At 40.4% G+C, this 20,480-nt stretch overlaps 2 protein-coding genes across 3 annotated transcripts in view; one reads left to right on the forward strand and one right to left on the reverse strand.

The window, feature by feature from the left end:
• Nucleotides 1-13,499, forward strand: part of fntb (farnesyltransferase, CAAX box, subunit beta) — a 15,109-nt gene extending 1,610 nt beyond the window's left edge. Inside the window, exons 2-12 of the mRNA XM_014015424.1 lie at nucleotides 702-766; nucleotides 4,476-4,548; nucleotides 4,737-4,828; nucleotides 5,903-6,049; nucleotides 7,121-7,204; nucleotides 8,320-8,406; nucleotides 8,490-8,619; nucleotides 9,591-9,723; nucleotides 10,916-11,027; nucleotides 11,128-11,242; nucleotides 13,077-13,499. Coding sequence (XP_013870878.1) covers nucleotides 702-766; nucleotides 4,476-4,548; nucleotides 4,737-4,828; nucleotides 5,903-6,049; nucleotides 7,121-7,204; nucleotides 8,320-8,406; nucleotides 8,490-8,619; nucleotides 9,591-9,723; nucleotides 10,916-11,027; nucleotides 11,128-11,242; nucleotides 13,077-13,226 — 1,188 coding nt within the window. The 3' untranslated portion in view covers nucleotides 13,227-13,499. The remainder of the gene's footprint in view (nucleotides 1-701; nucleotides 767-4,475; nucleotides 4,549-4,736; nucleotides 4,829-5,902; nucleotides 6,050-7,120; nucleotides 7,205-8,319; nucleotides 8,407-8,489; nucleotides 8,620-9,590; nucleotides 9,724-10,915; nucleotides 11,028-11,127; nucleotides 11,243-13,076) is intronic.
• Nucleotides 13,500-15,659: 2,160 nt separating this feature from the next.
• max (myc associated factor X) lies at nucleotides 15,660-20,480 on the reverse strand (the record flags this gene model as incomplete). Of its 2 annotated transcripts, none has more annotated exon segments than XM_014015427.1 (3): nucleotides 15,660-16,366; nucleotides 18,451-18,574; nucleotides 20,444-20,480. In XM_014015427.1, coding segments are annotated over 3 exon segments (349 nt in total), but the record flags the coding sequence as incomplete, so codon positions are not given.

Consider the following 20,480-nt stretch of genomic DNA (forward strand, 5'->3'; position numbering starts at 1 on the left):
GCATATTAGCACATGACATAAACAGCTTGACAAACTATAAAGTAATATAAAGTTAGAAATGCTAAATTAAAATATGTTAGGCAAAAAAACATAAAAATATAATAATAAAATTAAAATAAAGTAAAAAATAGAGTAAGGTAGAATCCTGATCAAGATGAGGTGGAGGTGGTATAAATAAAGATATATAATAAGGTGCATACATTTACATAACAGTATGTGTGCAAAAACAATGAACAGGTAGATGAGATAGTTGTGTTGTTGGTTCTGTGCAATAAAAAAAACAATCTGAGCAGGTAGATGAGATTGTAATTCAGACTATAGCATAATGGATTAGTGTGAACAAAATACCATAATTACCTCCCGAGTCTACCAAACATTTAATAAAATTTCATACTGACAGTAAAGTGTTATATTCAACTTAAAAACCCAAACTGAAACATGTCCTGGTTTTCCTGCTCGTGACAAAAAGTGCGTTGTGTTGTGTTTCTGCTGTAAGCATAAAGACGTGTCTGACCTTTATGCTTCCTGATCGAGTTATAATATATGTAGGCTAGAATAATGTGTTGCATAAAATGTCAGAACTGTCCACACAAAGTATTTGATGTACATGAACATTTGTTTATCTACTGTAATACAGTAACGCTCAGTTTAAGGAGTTGTTTTAAACTTAATAACTATTCACACTTTCCTGTTTTATCCAGAAAAAAGTGGAAAGCAGCATCGAAGAGGTCATCAGTGTTTACAAGCAAATGCACAGCTTACCACAGTGAGTACCTGCAGTGTCTGACCACAYCAGGAGCAAAACATCTGGCTGCACATTATGAACAGTTTTCTTTTGAAGCCTTTATTCACTGCGGCTTTAATGACTTAATGAAAATATTAGCAGCCACTTCCTTGGTAGTCAGATTTGCATTTTCAGAAATTCAATGCGTGCTGCAAAACTACAAAGTTTGAGGGAAAACATCAACAGAAATTTTACTTGTATTTTTTTTATTTATTACTTGAAATGAAACTGTGCTCAGTTTAAAAAGGACAGTCTGAAGGCGTGACGCTGTGCAGCTGCAGAAACAACCGTCCATCATCAGGCACTTCCACTCTGCTCACTGCTTTTATCGTGTTGATCATCCCACGCACTTTACTGTCGCCATCAGCCGTCATCGCCACAAGGCTGACTCATCTCATTTCTATGACAACTGCTGGTCGCTGGCGCTGCAGCCCACGTTGGACGTACGTTTGGTTTCATGAGAAAACGAATGGCGTTCGTCAGGAGTGGCCGTGCGTGCGTTTAGCCGAGAGCATCTGGTTTGTGTTTGCCGCTGCAGATCTGGGGTTTGGCAGATGGAAATCAGGGCTGGATTTCAGTTTCTTGGAAAAAGTGGAATTTAAAGGAATGTTGAAACGAAGGAGTTCAAGTCTTGTTTTCTCTCTAATCTTTTTTCCTTTCTTTTATTTTTCTGAGAATGATCAGAACTTTCCAGATGAGTTTGAAGGTTTTGATGCTGGTGAACTGAAATTAAGATTAAAATGTTTTTCTGATTGTATTGTCCTGTTAATTTAGCTTTTATTGTTTGAAAATGTCTGAATCTTTTCAAGTCTTTGCCGGTGCTTATAATCTGCATCAGGTGAGCTGCAGAATTCATACCTGAGGTGGGTGGGTTCATCACCCTGATGCTGAGATTACAGGTGTAATTTTTCATCTTAATTCTTAGCGTTTTAAAGGGCATAGTGGGAACTTATCTGATGTGTTTGACAGACTGGTTTTTACCTGCTGCTGATTGTTCTGTTGTAAATGTTGCAACAAAAGGAAAACTGAGATGAGCTGTGACTAACCCTGTGTAAGAAGAGTATAATTACAGTGAGGGTGGGCATGAAAAGGGAAGGCGGAGAGCAGGATTAGGTGGAAATGTTTCTTGGTTTTGACTCATCAGTTACACACACTGCCTTACATTTGTGCAACAAGATGAGGGTGCACATGGAGCTTGCAGAGTACTTCCTGTACTGCAAACATTCACATTACCATAATTTAAAGAAAACAACTCAGACTTTAGGAGACTGGAAGGTCCTGACAATATGCCACTCATTTTACACTATTTGATGATTTTCTTAGTTTATTCTGTTCATTTCAGTTTATTTTAACTATACAACATAAATAACAGATCCAGATTCAAATCTAACTACAGTCGGTTCAGTTGCAACACAATAATCAGATCTTCAGTTTGGTGCAATCCAGTATCTGTTGGTGACAGTGGGAAGGAATGACTCCCTTTAACAGTGAGCAGAAGCAGGCTAACTGTAGTGCTGTCCTAAACGATTATTTTTCTCTCAATTAATCTAACGATTATTTTTACGATTACTCGATTAGTCTAACGACTATTTTTTTTTTGATTCATTAACGGTTATTTTTTGTTGATCAAGTAAGATCACGGTGTTAAGATTTTAATGGCAAACTCCTCYATAAACAAGGAGAAAGTGGAGGAAAAGAAACACCTTAATGATTTTTTTGTTTTGTTTGTGAAAGCAACACTGCCCACTGCATGTACAAACATTTCTGCCTGAAGTGTGTAAGTTTCAGTTTCTCTGACGAGGACAACACCGACGCTAACAATCAGAAAGTACCACAGAGACTGTTGCTGCCAACGTTATTCTTAATATATTACGTTAATGCCAAAAAGCAATATAACAGGACTTACGATTCTGCACTTTTCCTCCTGCCTTCCTCTTCGAACAGAACACCAGGATGTTTGCACTTCAGGTGTTCCTTCATTGTGGTAGTGCTACTATGCTAGGCTAACTCCATTTTACAGAGTCAACAACCAACCAAACCCTTTTCTTTTGGTTTAAAATACTTCAACACTTTCGACGTCTTTGGACATTTCCTTGGCTGAACTCTGTCATTGGGGTCTTCTTCACGTGTACTGCTCGGACCGGGTGTCGCCATTTTCTTTGCCTTCTCCTCTTTCGACGTATTCACGTAAAACGACGTGTCGACGGTATGTTGTGCGTGTCGACGTATTTATGCAGTCGACGTAACCGGTGACGTCGACTAGTCCGGACAGCAGTAGCTAACTGTGAGCAGCCATCATCTGTAGCAGCTGCTCTGAGTGAAGTTTCTATGGGAAGAGAAACTAGGAAACATTCAGGGTTAATGGTAGGATGTGTTTCATGTACAAACATGGAGAGGGAGGGGGTGTGGTCAACATCCAGCCCAAGAATAAACCCACCTGAAACTCGTCACACAACCAGAGCAGCACGGTTGGAAGTAGCTCCTGAGATATTTGGGACAACAATGAATCAGGTGGTTCCACTGCATCGTAAACAAGCAGGATGTGATACGACTTCACAGGCCCACACTTATCAGTTTCTGCTGTGTGGCTTCGTCAGGGCGGGCTGCTGTGTTTTCCCCTGGAAGGTTCTCATCCAATAACATCAAAATAACATCAAAATAACATCAAAATAACATCCAGTATGATCCCAAGATCCAAAACATCCCAGCAGAACATGGCGTCAATATTAATGTTTAACCTTTCAGTGGTTATTATTACTGCAACCATACAGAAACTTCACAATTCAGTTTGGTTCAATACTTTATTCCCATGGTTCAGTATTTTTTCAATACAAAAAAGAGAAATGACCATGCCCCTTTTAACTTGTAATTTATTTAAATTAATTATGAACATTTATATAAACTGAAAAGAACCGTTTTAAATGAAATGTTGGCTCAGTCCCAGTGCTCAGTGTGCACCCTACACCCCTCTGTGACGTGTGGATTCAAAGTGTTGCAGTGCGCAGGTTATAAGTGTGCAAGAAAAGTGAGAAGTGGGACAGTACGGATTACATCATCGACTTGTGCCTCTACGTCATAACTGTGACATCCAACATGGCAGGACCAGTCACTGTTTTGGTATTTGTGTTGCTAAAAATGATAGTAGAGCTACAAAAAGCACTGGTTTTTAGGAGAAGAAACATAAAGTAAAGTAGACTGATACATCAGAGTCTGAGAACTTCTTTAAGTTCTTCTTCTTTGGTTTTATTGGTGGTTGGCAGACTCATTTAAGTGCATTAATCACCATAAAAATCCATAAATAGTACCCAAAATGGGCGTGGCTAAGGGTGGATGTGGAGAATGTGGGACGCACTACACACTCAAACCCTTCAACATGAACGCACATTTGAACAAGGGTGGGAGTGCGAGTACTGGGACAGAGCCCACGTCTATCAGTGGATCTGTGCTCCACAGTGCAGCCTAGGTGGAGTAGTCGAACACAGATCCACTGATCCTTCAACACAGAGCATCTTCAGAAGACAAGTTGATAAAGTAAATTTTATAAATCTGTATTTGATACATAGTGTGTGTTGTAGCTAAAGCACCGTTGAACGGTTTGATATGGGTACATGTATTGTTGCACCACTACCTAATGTTGTGATTGGTTGGTTTAAAGACAGTGACAGAACTTTAACCGTCTCTTTATCATCAGGCCATCATTGTTGCGGGAACAACACTACCAATATCTGAAGAGAGGATTACGTCATTTATCAGATGCTTATGAGGTGTGTATATTTATAATCTCTTGTCTCTTAGTGGTGCATTTTAACACTAACAGAACAAACTTTCTGACTGTAAATTTGTTCAGAGGTTTTCACTATAGCCTGTTGTGCTTCTGACGGATCTCTCTGCTGTGATCTGTCATTTACTGATCATGTGAAACGTGTTTTTCTGCTGTCTAATCTGGGTGTAGTGTCTGGATGCCAGCAGACCGTGGCTTTGCTTCTGGATTCTTCACAGTCTGGAGCTCCTGGAGGAGCCCATTCCTCCTGCTGTCGCCTCTGAGTGAGTTGTGCACGAGTGGACGGTTTAATAAAAACCTGTCCACAGGTTCTTCTACAGTTTGTGCTTGAATAATTATCTACTATAGCCAGGAAAAAACACTGTCGTCAGGCACAAAATGTAACAAACTGCTTGCTGTTTAAATGCTGCAAGTGGGCAACAGAAGTGCTAAATTTCACACGTTTCCGTTTGTGAACTTGTGACACCAAATATTTGAGGATTTATTTTTGGTGCTAAGATATTAACACAAACACAGAATATTTAAATAACTTCTTTATTATGCGTAAATCCACACAATCTGACCACTTAAACCCTGATTTTCTAGAGTTTTTTTCTGTTCAGATGTAACTTTCAGACCTGATATACTTCCTGTCTCTGAAAACTGAATCATTGCCCGTGTTTATTTGAGCCAAAGTAATAATTCAGCAGAAAGTTTTCATTTATATAATATATTTGTGACAGAATTAAAATGAGTTGTCATCTTTGAAGAAGTGAGATGAAAGCTTTTGCTTCCAATTATTGCGCAACACAATGATTGAACAAAGCCTCGTTCTTTATCAATTTTCACACAGCAACAACTTCAAAGAGTAACTGTGTTGTTGCCACAAAAAGCAGAAGTGGTTTCAGTAAATGACAACACACCACACACAACACACCACACACCACACACAACACACCACACACCTCACAGCGATGCCACACTGCCAGCCTACGCTGTCATTAGAACGCTGACGTGTGCCAGCTCAGGCGGCTGGTGGCGTTCCTGTGCCAACGTGACTTCCTCGTGCTCACACACACACACAACACACACACACACCCACACACACACACACACACAAGGCGTCTCTCCAGCTTTATAATTCTCTTCACAGCAGATACTGAGACAGACGTTTGTGACGAAGGCAGGTCAGAGGACAAAGACTGGGGGGGGGACACATCCTCTGTTCTGCATCAGTTAAACCCAAACAACCCAATTTTGGACTTTTATTTTGACATTTAGTATCACTTAGTTGATCGTTATTGTATCCATTTGCCCAAAAATCCAATAAAATCCTGACCTAGAGTTTTGTTTTTCAGGGTGTGTCAGTTTCTGTCACGCTGTCAAAGCCCAACGGGGGGCTTCGCTGGAGGACCGGGACAACACGCCCACCTGGCCCCCACCTACGCTGCCGTCAACGCCCTCTGTATCATCGGCACTGAAGAAGCATATGAGGTTATAAACAGGTATGGTCCAAAAACCTGCACAACCCTGTACTGAGTGAATAAACTACATTAAAACTGTGCTTAAAGCAGTCTGCTGTGTCACAGTTTGTTCCAAGTTAACTGTTGGCATTAACTTTAGAAACATTTTAAAGAGTAATTACATAAACCTTAAATGAGCTTCTTTTTTCCTGATAAAATGTCAAAATAAATAAAGGTATTATCTTTATATTTCAGTTCAAACTTTGACATTTTCAGTATTCAATATTTGGTCTAAAACTCTGTTGGAGGCGCCCTCTATGGGTTGAACGGTGGCCACTGCAGTTGAATTTTCCCATTGGTCAAAACGGTACAGTTTGGGACATGCATAGTGTCTTTTGGCACCGCCCACTGGGGACATCCTGGGGACYGGGTTATGCTTTTACTGGGGGTCAGTTACACCTTAATCAYAGAAAACATTTTTTTARTTAAGAAACTTGGTACGTTACTGGCATATTTTGAATTTGGCTCAGCCAAAGTGAAACAGGAAGTGACATCAAAGGGGAACTCTTTAAGAAAATAAAGTCCCTGGTTTATGTTGGAACAATATTATTTAAACTCTTCTTCATCTCCCTGATAAAGACTCAAAATAATCTAAAGAAACAAACGATTCTTCTCTATAATTTGTGTTGTTAGCTTTATGCAAATATCTCAACTGTTCATCTCAGTGATGTGAAATTGCTTTTGAAACATGTTATTAATGTTCTCTTTCCAAAAGTGCAATCACATTTGTCACAAAAATATGATGTCACAGACCCTTTAAAGCCATCAGTGTCAGGAACGTGTTGATGTGGAAACCATCATGATTAGAACCAAATGCCAGCTCGTCCTCCTGTAGGTTACCCTGCTGCCAGCTTGTCTCGTGAAAAACAGTGAGCGCTCACACGTCTGTCCACGTGATGAAAAAGAAAACACAAGACCGGTTCTCCTCTTTGTCTGTGTGACTCGCAGGCTGGTGTTTACAGGGTGTTTGTTGTGTTTCTTTGAAGATTTAGAGGTGGTGACATATTTTACGCTTTAGTTTGTTTAAAATGGATCTGTGTTGACCCTCCTCAGGGAGAAGCTCTTAGATTTCCTCTTCTCGCTGAAGCAGCCTGACGGCTCCTTTGTGATGCACATTGGAGGAGAGGTGGATGTCAGGTGAGATCAAACTTTACTCTTTTCTCTTCTCACATATTTTGAAATAATTTGGTTTCTTTTAACCCCAGAAGTAAAATCACCAGGAATATCTTTAAGTGACTATTATCTTTTATAGCTAAAATAGCTCACACACATGTAATAATTAGAGGTTAGTCATGATCAAAGACAAATCTTTTTAGTTTAAACTTTATTCATTTCATAAAAATCAAAATTCTTGATTTATCCCGGACGAGCCCCCATTTGTTACAGTCTGGCTCTGGGGCCATAAGAAATAAAGGGAAGCAACGCATGGGAAAACTTAAAATTAAATTTATTTAACAAAAATCATGGTTGGCTGTAGAAAAAGGAGCAACTAAAGGAGAAGCCTCGCCCTGAGAGCCAGCAGCAGCTCTTCAACTGGATCTCAAGCTCTTCTAGACACAATCAGCACCAATCAGGAACTCTGAAACACACAGGAAAGGCCTTGGGCCGTAACACTATGTACAATAAAAATAAAARACAAATGAAATGAAAGGAAGCAGAGAGAAGAAAACAATCTTATATCTCCATACCTGTACATGTATTAATCATAAATATGACTGCCACATGCAAAGCGGGGGTCATTTTTTCTTACTGTTTTAWTTATTTTAAGATTTTTGCTGAACTGTAGCTACGGTGAAACCATCCTAAACATTTCACTTGTAATTCTGAGTTTGGACTTTGCTGACTCACTGTTAACACAACTCAAAAATGGACTTAATTTAAGATGTTCTGCAGAATTTGGTGTTTCTTCAGAAACATTTTGGCATAAGTTGCATTTTTTTTGTGAAAGTGTTGAAACAGAAGGAACGTTGTTGTTTTTTGTTGGGTTTTTTTTAAATGCTGCTCATTGTTTACGTGCTGAAGCAGAAATAAACATGCCCACATGACATTGCTCCTGTTGTTTTTAACCACTGTGTGACTTTCGTCCATCTCTGAAGAGAGTTTCTGTGCTCGGCAGCTGCAGCTGGTTGATAATTGCTGAGCTTCAGTTTGATGGCGGCTCAGGTTAACAGATGAAGGATGTTTGTTTGCTGTGAAATAGAGCAGACTTCCTGCTGATTCACACCTGTTTCTGGGGCGGTTCTGTGTTGCAGGAGTGCTTATTGTGCTGCTTCTGTAGCCTCGCTCACAAACATCATCACATCCAAACTGTTTGAGGACACGACCAACTGGATCCTCAGGTACGGCTGAAGACCACACCCCCTCTGCGCGTGGTTAAAGCCCCGTTTGGTTCGTTGGTTTTAAAGGACTCTCATGGTTTCAGCTGTCAGAACTGGGAGGGTGGTCTGAGTGGAGTTCCAGGTTTGGAGGCACACGGTGGTTACACGTTCTGTGGCACYGCCGCCCTCGTCATCCTGGGGAAAGAACACATGCTGGACCTCAAAGCCTTGCTGGTGAGTGAGGGTCTTGTTCTGTTGTCTCAGTGAAAACCTGTCAGGATGCTGTGATGTACCTGAGCTGCAGGTGAAGCCTGTTCTCCTGCAGCCTGTAAGAAGTCTGCTGATGAAGCAGACCATAGTTGTTTATATTGTGTACCCTCAGTCACTGCAAACGTTGCACACTGTGAAGCTCATCTGTAAAAATTACAATTGGTGGTTTCCACACGTGTCTACGTTCCAGGACCAGCTGCGTGGTGACGTCAGGACGACCGTTGTGACAACTGGGATTATTAAGTGATTAAATTTTTTACTGCACTCCTGATTATGTGATTGTGCAGCTGTGAGCATAGCTTCACTTTATAATCCTTTCAAAGTAAACTACAGACAGAAAGATGCTAGTTGTGTGTTTGTGTCACTTGAGATGTGACTTTCTAAAAGCCTGATGTGGTCCTGTTTCTGCTGCAGTGAAGCTTCAGTTATCTGAGCTTTAGATGTTAAGTTTATCTAAAGAGACAAAGTCTGTCAGCTGGGTTTGTCTTCTGGGACGCAGCTTTCGTTATCAGTGTTGAAATGTGTGCAGTCTCTCCACAAGTCCCATCTTGCACTTATTCAAATTATCTGCAGTGAAAATCAAATTTGCATGTAATGATGGTAAAAATGTCGCACATGTTTAGAGTCGCAGCGTCAGACGGCTGAGTTTCAGTCTTTTTAAAGCTCCTATTTTAGTTTATGATGTAATCAGAAATTAAAATTAACATTAAACTCAGAGACCATGAGTTAACAGTTAGCTTCTCAAAGTAATCTGTATGTTTCTCACTGACGTCATGTTTCTGGGCTAGCATTTAGCTCTTAGCTGTGGAGGATTGACAAAATAAGATGCAGACAGGTGCTGAAAGGACACCATGCTCCTGTCATAACGCTGTGTGATGGGCAGCAGTGCTGCAGCCCTGCTGTGAACCGTTTTCACTGCTGCCTCTCCTCCTCAGAGATGGGTGGTCAGCAGACAGATGAGATATGAAGGAGGTTTCCAGGGCCGATGTAATAAACTGGTGGACGGCTGCTACTCCTTCTGGCAAGCTGGACTCTTACCTCTACTTCACKGAGCCTTATTCAACGATGGTACGTCTTTATTGGAGATATGAAAACATAACGTAAACTCACCACTCTGATTCWTCACTGTTGGTTCAGCTGTGTGTTGAGGTGAAAGTATCTTCACAACCTAACYTTAGCTTATCTTTGTGAAATAACCAAAAATAATTTGCTTTCACAATCCTCTACACACCAGATTTTTATAAACTGGAGGAGACCTAAACATTTATCTACATCTGTAAACCCACAGTTTTTATCTTCATAAATCAGTCGTATGGGATCAATCTTGTGCCAGCAGGAAGTGAATCTGAATGTGCAMAATCTGAAACTGAATTCATTGGTTTGAAAATAAATTTCATTAAATTGAAAGTGAATTTAAAGTTTTGTATCTGAATTAATTTTCTTTGAAACTGTATTTTGGTTTATTYAAAATTCAGTTTGACTACTTTCACTTTCAGTTCCATAATTCAGATGTTTGTGTCACATCCTGGTCCTTGAGAAAGCCAGGCAGAGTAATCAAACACAGATCCACAGATTTATGTTTCACTTTGGTGAAGTTTCCCTTCTGGATGTAACAGAGTTGATGCAATCCACTGTAAAAGTGACAAAAACACACAAAGTTATTTTATTGCAYTGATTAATTTGACCTATATGTAGAAAATGTTACATTTACATGATGACATCATGGATCAGTCAGCAGCAGCATCTGATCAATATGTGATCCATGATGTCATCATGTAAATGTAACATTTTCTACATATAGGTCAAATTAATCACTGCAATAAAATAAATTTGTGTGTTTTCTTTCTCAAGGACCAGGATGTGACACAAAAATCTGAATTATGGAACTGAAAGTGAAAGTAGTCAAACTGAATTTTTAATAAACCAAAACACAGTTTCAAAGCAAATTAATTCAAAACTTTAAATTCAGTTTCAATTTATTTTCAAACCAATGAATTAAATTTCAGATTCTGCACATTCGGGTTCAATCTGAACGATTCAAACTCACTTCCTGCTGACACAAGYTTGATCCCGTACAGTTGGCAGCAGACATTCAGTGGTACGGTCTCAGATGTAAACTTTGTCTTTAAACTTACTGCACATGTGCATCATCACCCCCGCTGTAAGGTCAAAGGTTAGACTAGGTTTTTGTTGGTTCAGGCTCGTAGTCGTCTTTTGTGTTTGTGTGTTTTGTTGTGTTGTGACTGATGTTTGTGTGCAGGAGAGTCGGAGCTGAGTCTGCAGAGGTGGATGTTTGATCAGCAGGCCTTGCAGGAGTACATCCTCCTGTGCTGTCAGAACCCCACGGGGGGCCTTCTGGATAAACCTGGCAAGTCAGTACCGCACCTGCTCACAGGAACAAACACAACAGCAACACAACATCACACAACCCACTGGTGTCTTTCCTTTGCATGTCTTTGTTTTTGTGTCCAGATCCAGAGACTTTTACCACACGTGTTACTGTCTGAGTGGTCTGTCCATCGCTCAGCACTTTGGAAACATGGAGCACTACCATGAGATCATCCTCGGCAAGGAGGAGAACCGACTGGTGAGGAGGAAGAAAAGCTAAGACCCCCGTTTGATCCCACTCTGCTGTCTCATCTATAAACCCACGGAGCAGCCGGGGCATTGAGCTGTTCTGGTTGTGAAACTACAGGATCGAATCTCAGCTGAAGACCTGATGGCTCTGAAGCACAGACTGGAGCTCACATTCAGTTCAAAACATGAAGATTAGATCTGAAACAATTTAACCTGAAACAAGAGTCTGCAGGGAGGAAAACAAATGGAGCATTAACAGAAGTAAAATGACCAGAATTAAACTACAAACCGAGCTTAAAGTAATGCTTCAAACATGTAAGATGAATAAAACTTAATATAAACTATAAAAATMAGGTTTTCTGTAAAACTTTCACCTCACTGAGAGCTAAACTGGACTTCAAAGATGAAGTTGTTAAAGCTAAGAGCATTAAACTAGTTAACAGTAGCTAAATGACCGCGTCCTTCAAAGGATCCGGTCTACGTGGGCCGGGTTCTTTGTCACCCATGAAGACCGGAAGTGTCAGCTAGTAACCGTGACGCCAAACAGAAGCAATTGGATCCAAATTAGAAAATATTAATATTTAATATTAATATTAAAGTGTCTGTGACATCAAATTTTTGTAATAAATGTGAACGTGGTTTTGGAAAGAGAACATTGAAAACATGTTGAAAAACAAATTTCACACCGTTGAGATGAACAGTTGTTGAGATATTTGCACGTGAAGAAACAGGAAGTGATGTCAGAGGGGAGTGTCTGAATGTAAACAGAGCAATGCTACAATAAATAGAGAAGAATCTGATGTTTCTTTAGATTATTTTGAGTCTTTATCAGAGTTGAAGAGTTCAAATAATGTTTATATAAACAAAGACCAGAGTTTATTGTCTTAAAGAGTTCCACTTTGATGTCACTTCCTGTTTCACTTTGCTGAGCCAAATTCAAAAGAAAATATGCCAGTTATAAGACCGAATGGGTAAAATCATGTGTATTATGCTAATTTTCATAAATATAAATGTTTTCTTTGACTTAGTATATGAAGGATAAGCATGTCACAGCACTTTAAATTAGCTTGGAGGTAGTTTAGAGACCTTGTTTAGGATGATTTCTGACAAAAAAAATCTTAAAAAAACACAAACTCCAAGGATGCAGCCCCTGAATTTGGACACAGCCAATGTAGCTGAAAGCTAAATGAGCTAAATGCTAACAGTAACCAAATAAGACAAATAGAAAACAAATTTTCTTTTGAGCTGAGATGAAACAAGCAGATAAAGATGTGAAAGGAAAAGATAATCTGTCAGAGCTGCTGCAGCCAGGAGCTTCAGATCTGCAGCGACTCAACTCTGCTTTTAATGAAATCAGCCGACATCCTGGCTTCTGTTGGATTATTTAGATGTTATTTAATCCCAAAGCTCCACAACCACACTGCTCCTCTGTGGCTCATTTTCATTAAAACAGGATCGGTAAAGTCTGGATTGATTAGTTGGGTCTGCAGCTCTGTTCTGTAAACGTTTGGCTGGATATTTGTTTTTTAAATCAGCTGTTTGGGTTTAGCTGAAGTGGATAGGGTTAGAGATGTTTGATGTTTGAGGAAAAGGAAAGAAGCGATGGAACGAGACAAAGGGTTTTGTGGGAACATCAGAAGTGTGCGGTGCCACTTTTATTTTCCTGTTTCCTGTTGTTGTTGAGGCTTCAGCTTCCAGTGGGCCTGCTGCACTGGTTCAGGTTCACACACAGGTGTTTGTGTACGGACGGATCAACAGGTCTTCACTGAGAACTGTCAGTTTTCTGTAAAAACTGCAGATCAGCTGAGGAGGAATAAAACGTCCTCTCCTCTCGTGTCTTTTAGGCTTCAACTCATCCCGTTTACAACATCGGTCCAGAGAAGGTGGCCCAGGCCCTGCAGCACTTCTTGCGGCTGCCGGTTCCGGACACCGTCCAACAGCCGGAGGCCTCAGCCGACACCGAACCGTCAGAACCAGCCGAAGCTCAGTCCTAGCTCGGCCTCGCTGGGGGCCGTGCTGCTTATGTGTGAACCAGCCAACCTCTGAAGACCGGACTGGGTTCAGGTCTGACGGGGACCATTAAGGAGGCGGGGTGTCGGACCCTCAGTCGGGACGAGGGCTGCAGTTTAGCCAGAGTAGAAGTCAACAGTTTGTCTGGACAGCTTTAAATTTCTGCTTGTGTTGCTTCTTGTTTTGATCTAAAATGAAAAGTGTTACTTTGTACGTTTCAGTCTGACTTAATAAACTTTATACTGCAGTTATCATAACGCTGCTGTCCTGTCTGAAGACAGAGGTTGTGTTCCACATAACTAAAATATAATTGATTCTCAGCATTTATAAACTTTACTTAATGATGTTGGTATCAAATGAAACATTTCATCAGAAGTATGAAAGCAGCTGTTGGTTTACAGATGGAACAGGAAAGATTTGGAGGCGTGGGGCTGAAGAGGTTTATACCTAAAAATGTCTGATGAATAAATCCACTAATGAGCAAAATACTAAAACTTTTTTATAATCTTTACAGTGATGCAATTTTAATTTAATTTTAAACTAAAACAAATCTGATTTTGAAAAATCTGTGAAACAGTTTAACAAAAGTTAAAAGTTATGTACAAAACAGGGTTTGTGGAGTTTAGAAATGTTTTCATGATAAAAGGGAGTGGTTTTAATGCAACTCTTAGAATTTATCTTTTATTTACAATCTATTTATTAGGGCTGCAACGATTCCTAAAATTCATGATTCGGTTCGATACTTGAGTCTCACGGTTCAATATTTTTATACAAAAAGAGAAATGTTCATGACCCTTTTAACTTGTAATTTATTTAAATTATGAACAGTTTTTTAAGCTCAAAAGTAGTTTTTATATTAAATGTTGCTGAAACAGCAGGTTTCTCAGTGGATTTGAAGGTTGCAGGTTCACCTCCTGCCCCAGGACCTTTCAGCAGGGTTCAAGTTCTTATTTTTATTTAAGTCATGTGAGAGCTTCAGTTTCACCTGAGCTGTGAAGTCCTACAGTTTGCTTTGAAATTTAAAACCAAATGAAAAAAAAATATTTTTTTAAGTTCCTCGAAACAATTTTATATTAAAGGGGTTTAGTTCATTTGGAACCGGCTCCAGATTTTATTTTAGAAATCTTGAAAATAAAATTTAATAAAGGTAAATCACATGACTGTAATTTTGAAACAATTTTTTAGCAAAAAGTAAAATCTGATTTCTAATTAAAGGCTGGGCTCTCCTGCATCATGAGTAATGAAAAGGAGCCATTTTGCACAGTATTGTGCAACAAAACAAAAGCTTATGAGCTGTTTGTGCTGTTCTGGGATCCCAGGACCCCCAGGGGTCTGCAATATGCATCTTGGGGGTCGTTAAAATTTCAATAAATTTTGGGTTTTATTTTTTTTAAAATGCATAAATACATACGAGACCAACGCACTAGTAAAACAAACAAAAACTAATATTCTCGTGGCATTTAGGGGTTAAAATGACAGCAGGTTTATGACGGGTGTAACGGGTCACCAGACCCAAAAGCTTTGAGTCCTGCTCCAGATTTTACCTCAGTATCTGTAATTAGCAGGGTTAGCGGCTAGCTGCGGCAGCCATCTTGAATGAGGTTAACTAAAACCAAAAAGAATAAAATACATTTTTAAAGTGTTTTGACTCACTCAGACAGAACAAGCAGCCCGTTAAAGGATAAAATAGTTTATTTTATAGTCTCATAGTAAAGGTAGGCCTCAGTAGTTGGCAGTATGTACAACATACCTGTAATTTCCACAGAATGGAACTGGACAAATAAAGACCTACCGCACTAATTATATCCTCCTAACTGGAAATAAAAAGGAAACAATATATATATACACACACATTTCCTAGAGACGCTAAAAATGCATCTTTTTTCCTCCTTTTAGGTGGGGGGGGGGGGGGGGGGGTCAGCAACATTGATTTTTACTGTGTAAATCACAACACATGAACAGGGACTCATTATGCCTGCAAACATCAGGACCTACTGTTGGACATTCAAAAACTGATTTCATTTCAAACTAAAAATACGTGACAAACTGGCATTTTTCTGCATGATTTGTTTTTCTTACAAAATGCAAAATCTTAAAAAACATCCAATCAATGCCTTGTATATAAAAAGTATTCAGCCAGCTAAAGTCATTCACTACTTCAAGCTAAAGGACAAAATACGAGTTCAAGAATATTCTCCTTCAAAACATCAAATTCAACAAAAGGACTTGTTTTTATTTATATATATATTTATATAATGTGGTTAAAGGTGTTGGGCAGATACCAGCTGTGATCCAGTGGGTGACCTCTCAAACCATTTTCACATTCAGAGAAAAACAAAACTACAAATATTTCCTTCTTTTTTCCATTTTAAAAATGTACATTTTGTTTTCCAGGACAGTTGATCTAGCTGTGTGTGTGTAAAGTCTAAACAGTTTGTTTTATTTAACAATAACAAAAATATTTTAGAAAGCAGTGCTTGGAGGAGTACACCCGCCTCTTCCTCCTGCCCCAAACATCAACCTGAGGAGGATGGGGGGCTTRACTGCGGGTAGAAAAAAAGCATCAAGTCTTTAGGAACCAAGCTGCCTCTTTTTGTTTTGGATTGTAGTTGTTGCTAACAGGAGGGGGAGGGGGGCAGGTGATGGTAAACAAACTGAGAGAGGAGGGAGGTCTGGGGAAACCTGAAGCTCTCTGGATGGACCGAGGTGGTCCTCCTCCATGTTTGCCTCCTCCCCTCCGCTGACGGAGATCTGCAGCGTGAGGTTTCGTGGCGTACGAGCCCAGCAGGAGACGGAGGGAACAAGACGACGGAGGAGATGTATGGTGGGGGGGTTGGGGGTGGAGGTCTTATCCAGAGCTTTGGGCGATGAGTTCCTCTCGCCCGTCCTCGCGCCCCGCCGACCCACCCGTGGCCCGGTTTGGGCCGGTCGACGCTCTAGCTGGCCTCCATGCGCAGCTTCTTCCTGGTGGGCGGCTCCTCCGTCTCGGACTCGGAGCTGGAGTCGGAGCCGCCGTCGAAGGCGGACACGGCGCTGCCTTTGGGGTTGGTGTACAGGCTGCTSTCAGACGACGAGTAGCTGGTCTGAAGCTGCGTAGAGCCCTTCACTTTCTCCAGAGCACGGACTGAGCAACAACAGTGACACGCAACACATTAAACACACACACAGATTAAACACACACACAGATTAAACACACACACACAGATTAAACACACACACACATTAAACACACACACATATGGAAATAAAGACATGGTGGTGGAAAAGGAAGGGGGTTGACTCAAAGTGGACATATCATGCTTTAAAATCCTTCCTTTCCAGACTTAGTTTTTTTTTTCCACACTTGGAACGAGGGGAACGTGGCTGTCTGGGTGGAATGGTTGCTGCTGGATTTGTCTGATTCCTGGGGCTGGAACCTGATATGCCAGCACCACTTTCCATTGAAGACATGGAAGATCTTTATTTATCTGGATTATGATAACTGGATTCCTGCTGATTGGCGGAGGACGGTTCCAGATTTATCAAAAAGTGAAAGCGATCCTGACAGTGGATCGGGCCTTTGAAGAGCTGTTCGGGCACACTTGAAGGATTCTGCAGGGCTGGTAGCACAGACCCTCAGCTGGGGGGAAAATTTGCAAACTGGATGTGATTCTGACGAGGATCACAGCTCAGGTGTGACCCTTCAGCATGTATGGACTACATCTGGGTGAGCTTCTATCGGTGAGAGGCGAGGTAGACCCCAAATTCAGCTGGTTGGCTTTTTCTCACCACCTCACAGCTGCAGTAAAGACACTTAAAAAGCAGCAGGAATTTCAAGGCTGCTTCTTCCAAAACAACTGGATTATCTATCTGGCTCCCAGCGGCACGGCCTTGAGGGCAGTGTTTATCTCAACCTCCCCTGGATGAAATGTCAACTAAGAGCTGGATTCACTCCCACCCAGCCTTGGAACCCAATGGCTGAGAAGGAGGAAACTGAACTCTAGTGAACTGAGTAGAGACAATAACATCTTGTGACTCTGGATGGGCCCAGGGTTGGGCCTAGCACGGACCCACCCTCCCTCAACGTCCCCTACTCCTCTGAACCCGCCCCATTTTACCTGCCTTTTATGTGTTATCTGACCTGGAGACAACAGAGCTGCTTCATGGAAGAAGAACCTCAGCTTAGCCTTTGCGCTAGCACCGACGCTATATTGCCTTATACAGTATGTATTAGCTCAGTGCTAGTGCAACAAACAAGCTAACCTGTTGTCCTCCATCCATATTTTCAGTTCCAGGCTGAGTCATTTCTACCTTCTCCTCTCTGTCAACGCTCTCTGGTTTCATTTAAAAGAGTCGATCATCAGATATTGTCCAAGATTAACCTTCAGGGTGGATATAGCTCGCTAGCAGCCTCGCACCGAGGACCTATCCACGTCATCATTTACCCAGAATGCTTTGTGTGCAAATAAAATGGCTCCGTCTGTGTTAAAATATATTTTTTAACTTTTAGTTTAAAAATGATAAAAACTAAACAGCCTACAGTATTTTTACAGTCTTTATTTTACAGTTAAAATATATGTTTATTAAATAAAGTCTAATGTTACAACTAATCGGGGATCCCTTTAAAATCAATATTTTAAAAGCATAGTGAAACTAGAAGCTGTACTTTATATTAATGACAAACTTTGGCCTTTTTTGACAGGTTACCTTCATTTTTGCTTCTACTTTTCATTTAAAATAAGTTTCCATTCTTGGCAGGTTTCTAAGGTTCTTTTTCTGTGTATTAAACAAAGTTATTAAGCATCTGAGTGGTGCACTACTGCCACTAGTGGTGAGAAAGTGTATTACACCTTATTCAAAATCAATGTGGTCCCACGGCCCTCTGCGGCCCAAAGTTAAAAACTGTTGTTCTTTTGAGGCCCTCAAGGTGGCGCTCGGCCCATAGATTAAGAACCTCTGGTCCAGTTCATTTCATTAAAAACTATCTAGCTCCACCTTAAATAGTTTGATATGAACACAGTTAGCTAACGCTAGCTGTGCAGAGAGGATTTTGCATGATATGTCCCTTTAACTGAAAGTCACTGAGGGTTTAATGTTATTCTGTAAAATGAGAAACCTTTTCAACAGGCTTATATGATTCTTCTAAGAGGAGGGAAGTGGACGTGGTGAAACTGGATTCACCCTCAGGTCTTAACGGGACTGAGGAGCCTGAACCTTGGCGGCGGTTACCTTGCTGCTCCAGCAGTGCGTTCTGTCTCTTCAGGTCGTCGATATCCTGCTGGTGCGTGTGGTTTTTTCGCCTCATGTACTGGATGTACTCTGTAGCTTTGTCTAAGATCTGAGCTCTCGATGCCTGTTTGGTAGACTGCTGTTAGTGACACATGCAGAATAAGAAGCAATGACACAAGAAAACACACAAGCTTCATCACATTTGTCAGGTAAATCCTGTTTCTGTCAAAATGCTGCTCTAACTGAACCCTACCTGCAACACAGATAATACACAGGGGAGCTTCTTGTCTGTGTGGGCGGAGTTTGTCCTAACCGCCACTGCTTGGGTCGACTTGTCTTGAGTGGCAAGTTAAAAGATGATGTACAAGTGAAACTAAATATAATTTAGTTTAAAACAGAACAATGTCTCAACAGTAGGGTTGGGCAATATTGGCAAAAAAATTAATCACGATTAATTATGGTATTTAGCCAATAACGATTAATTTGACGATTAACCCTCTGGAGTCCCTGACACCTTTATGTCCTGGTCACATGACCAATTTAGTGGGAAACGTTTGCTCATCATAAAAATCTGTTCCAAACTGTGTCAAAATTACAGACTTCAGGCTGTACATCTAATTTTAAATTATGTTGATAGATAAATAAATTACAGAACTTTATTTTAATGTTTGTCATATTTGAAGCAGAGAGGAGCAGCGAGTGGACTCTGCCTGGTGACATTAATCATATTAATCATTAAGTGCCAAAAAGTAATCGATTAATGTTTTTCTGATGATTAATTGCACACGATATGATAATGCCCAACCCTACTCAACAAGACTTCAAATTTGGTGCAACTGGCTCTTCCTGGCTCCAGTTATGATGAATATTATTATTTTTTTAAGCTACACATCCAGCTGCTTCAAGCCACACCCACAATAGTAAATCTGACCAATCACATCTAACAAACTACGCCCACAATCGTCAAACAGACCAATCATTTCTTGGACAAACTCTTCCCACAAAATAAGAAACTCCCACTGACACCCTTACACCCCTCTCTCTTTGCAAACCTCTAAAATCTGCTGAAATTATAAATTGTTTTTTTTTTTTTTTAGCTGGGCACTGACAAACTTCAGGTAAGAGTTGTGTAAGAAATATGTGTTTTAATATCGGCTGAAATCAGATGAAAACACAAGTGTTAAATAAAAGGATCTGTTATAGGAAATAATGTCATACAACACCAGAATTCTGGAGTGTGGGTTTATCATGCCTCAAGCTGACAAGTCAAAACCACACACTGAATAAAAAAACAGGAAGTTCCCTTATAAATACAGTCCAGAAATCTTCAATGCCTGAGTTCGCCCTCTGCTGGCCTACGGCTGAATCCCAGGCATTCAGAAAAACTATCTTCACTCTTATGTAATTACAGCTTTAAAAATATGTGTTGTTTAATGATTCTGACATGTATCTACACATAATATAACAAACATTATAAAAGTATTATAAAATAAGGAAACCCTAATACTCTGGTGTTGTTTGTAATATCAGTACTAAGCTATAATAACTATAAATTTCTTCAATTGGACAGAGGAATAAAATGCTTTCACAATATCAAAATATCCCACCCATTACGTCATCAGGCCTCAACCCATCAGTCTGAGCCTCTTGAATGTTTTTGTTTTGTTTTGTGGAAAAATAAAAACTGCTTGCCCAGACATTGAATCAAGTCCAAATCTTCTCAATTTCACTGATGTGAAAACAGGAAGAGATGAACAAAATGTTCTCATAATAGCTTCCTGACTGCAGTCCAAGTCTTTAGACTGCCTCGCTGCTGCCAGCCTGCACCCTCCCACCATCTGCTCCCTCCCAGGTCCCTTCCTCTCTCTGCCTGCTCTGACATCACACCAAGCCACTGGTCAGAAACAACTAAAACAACATTTACAGCAACAAAAAAACCAAACAATTCAGAGTGTCAAAGTGTGAGTGTGAGTAGTGTGCCAGGGGGACTTACAGGCTGAGCTTTACCAACCTTTTCTCCCTGCAGGGAG

The sequence above is a fragment of the Austrofundulus limnaeus genome, unplaced genomic scaffold, assembly GCF_001266775.1.
Source record: "Austrofundulus limnaeus strain Quisiro unplaced genomic scaffold, Austrofundulus_limnaeus-1.0 Scaffold129, whole genome shotgun sequence".
NCBI lineage: Eukaryota > Metazoa > Chordata > Actinopteri > Cyprinodontiformes > Rivulidae > Austrofundulus > Austrofundulus limnaeus.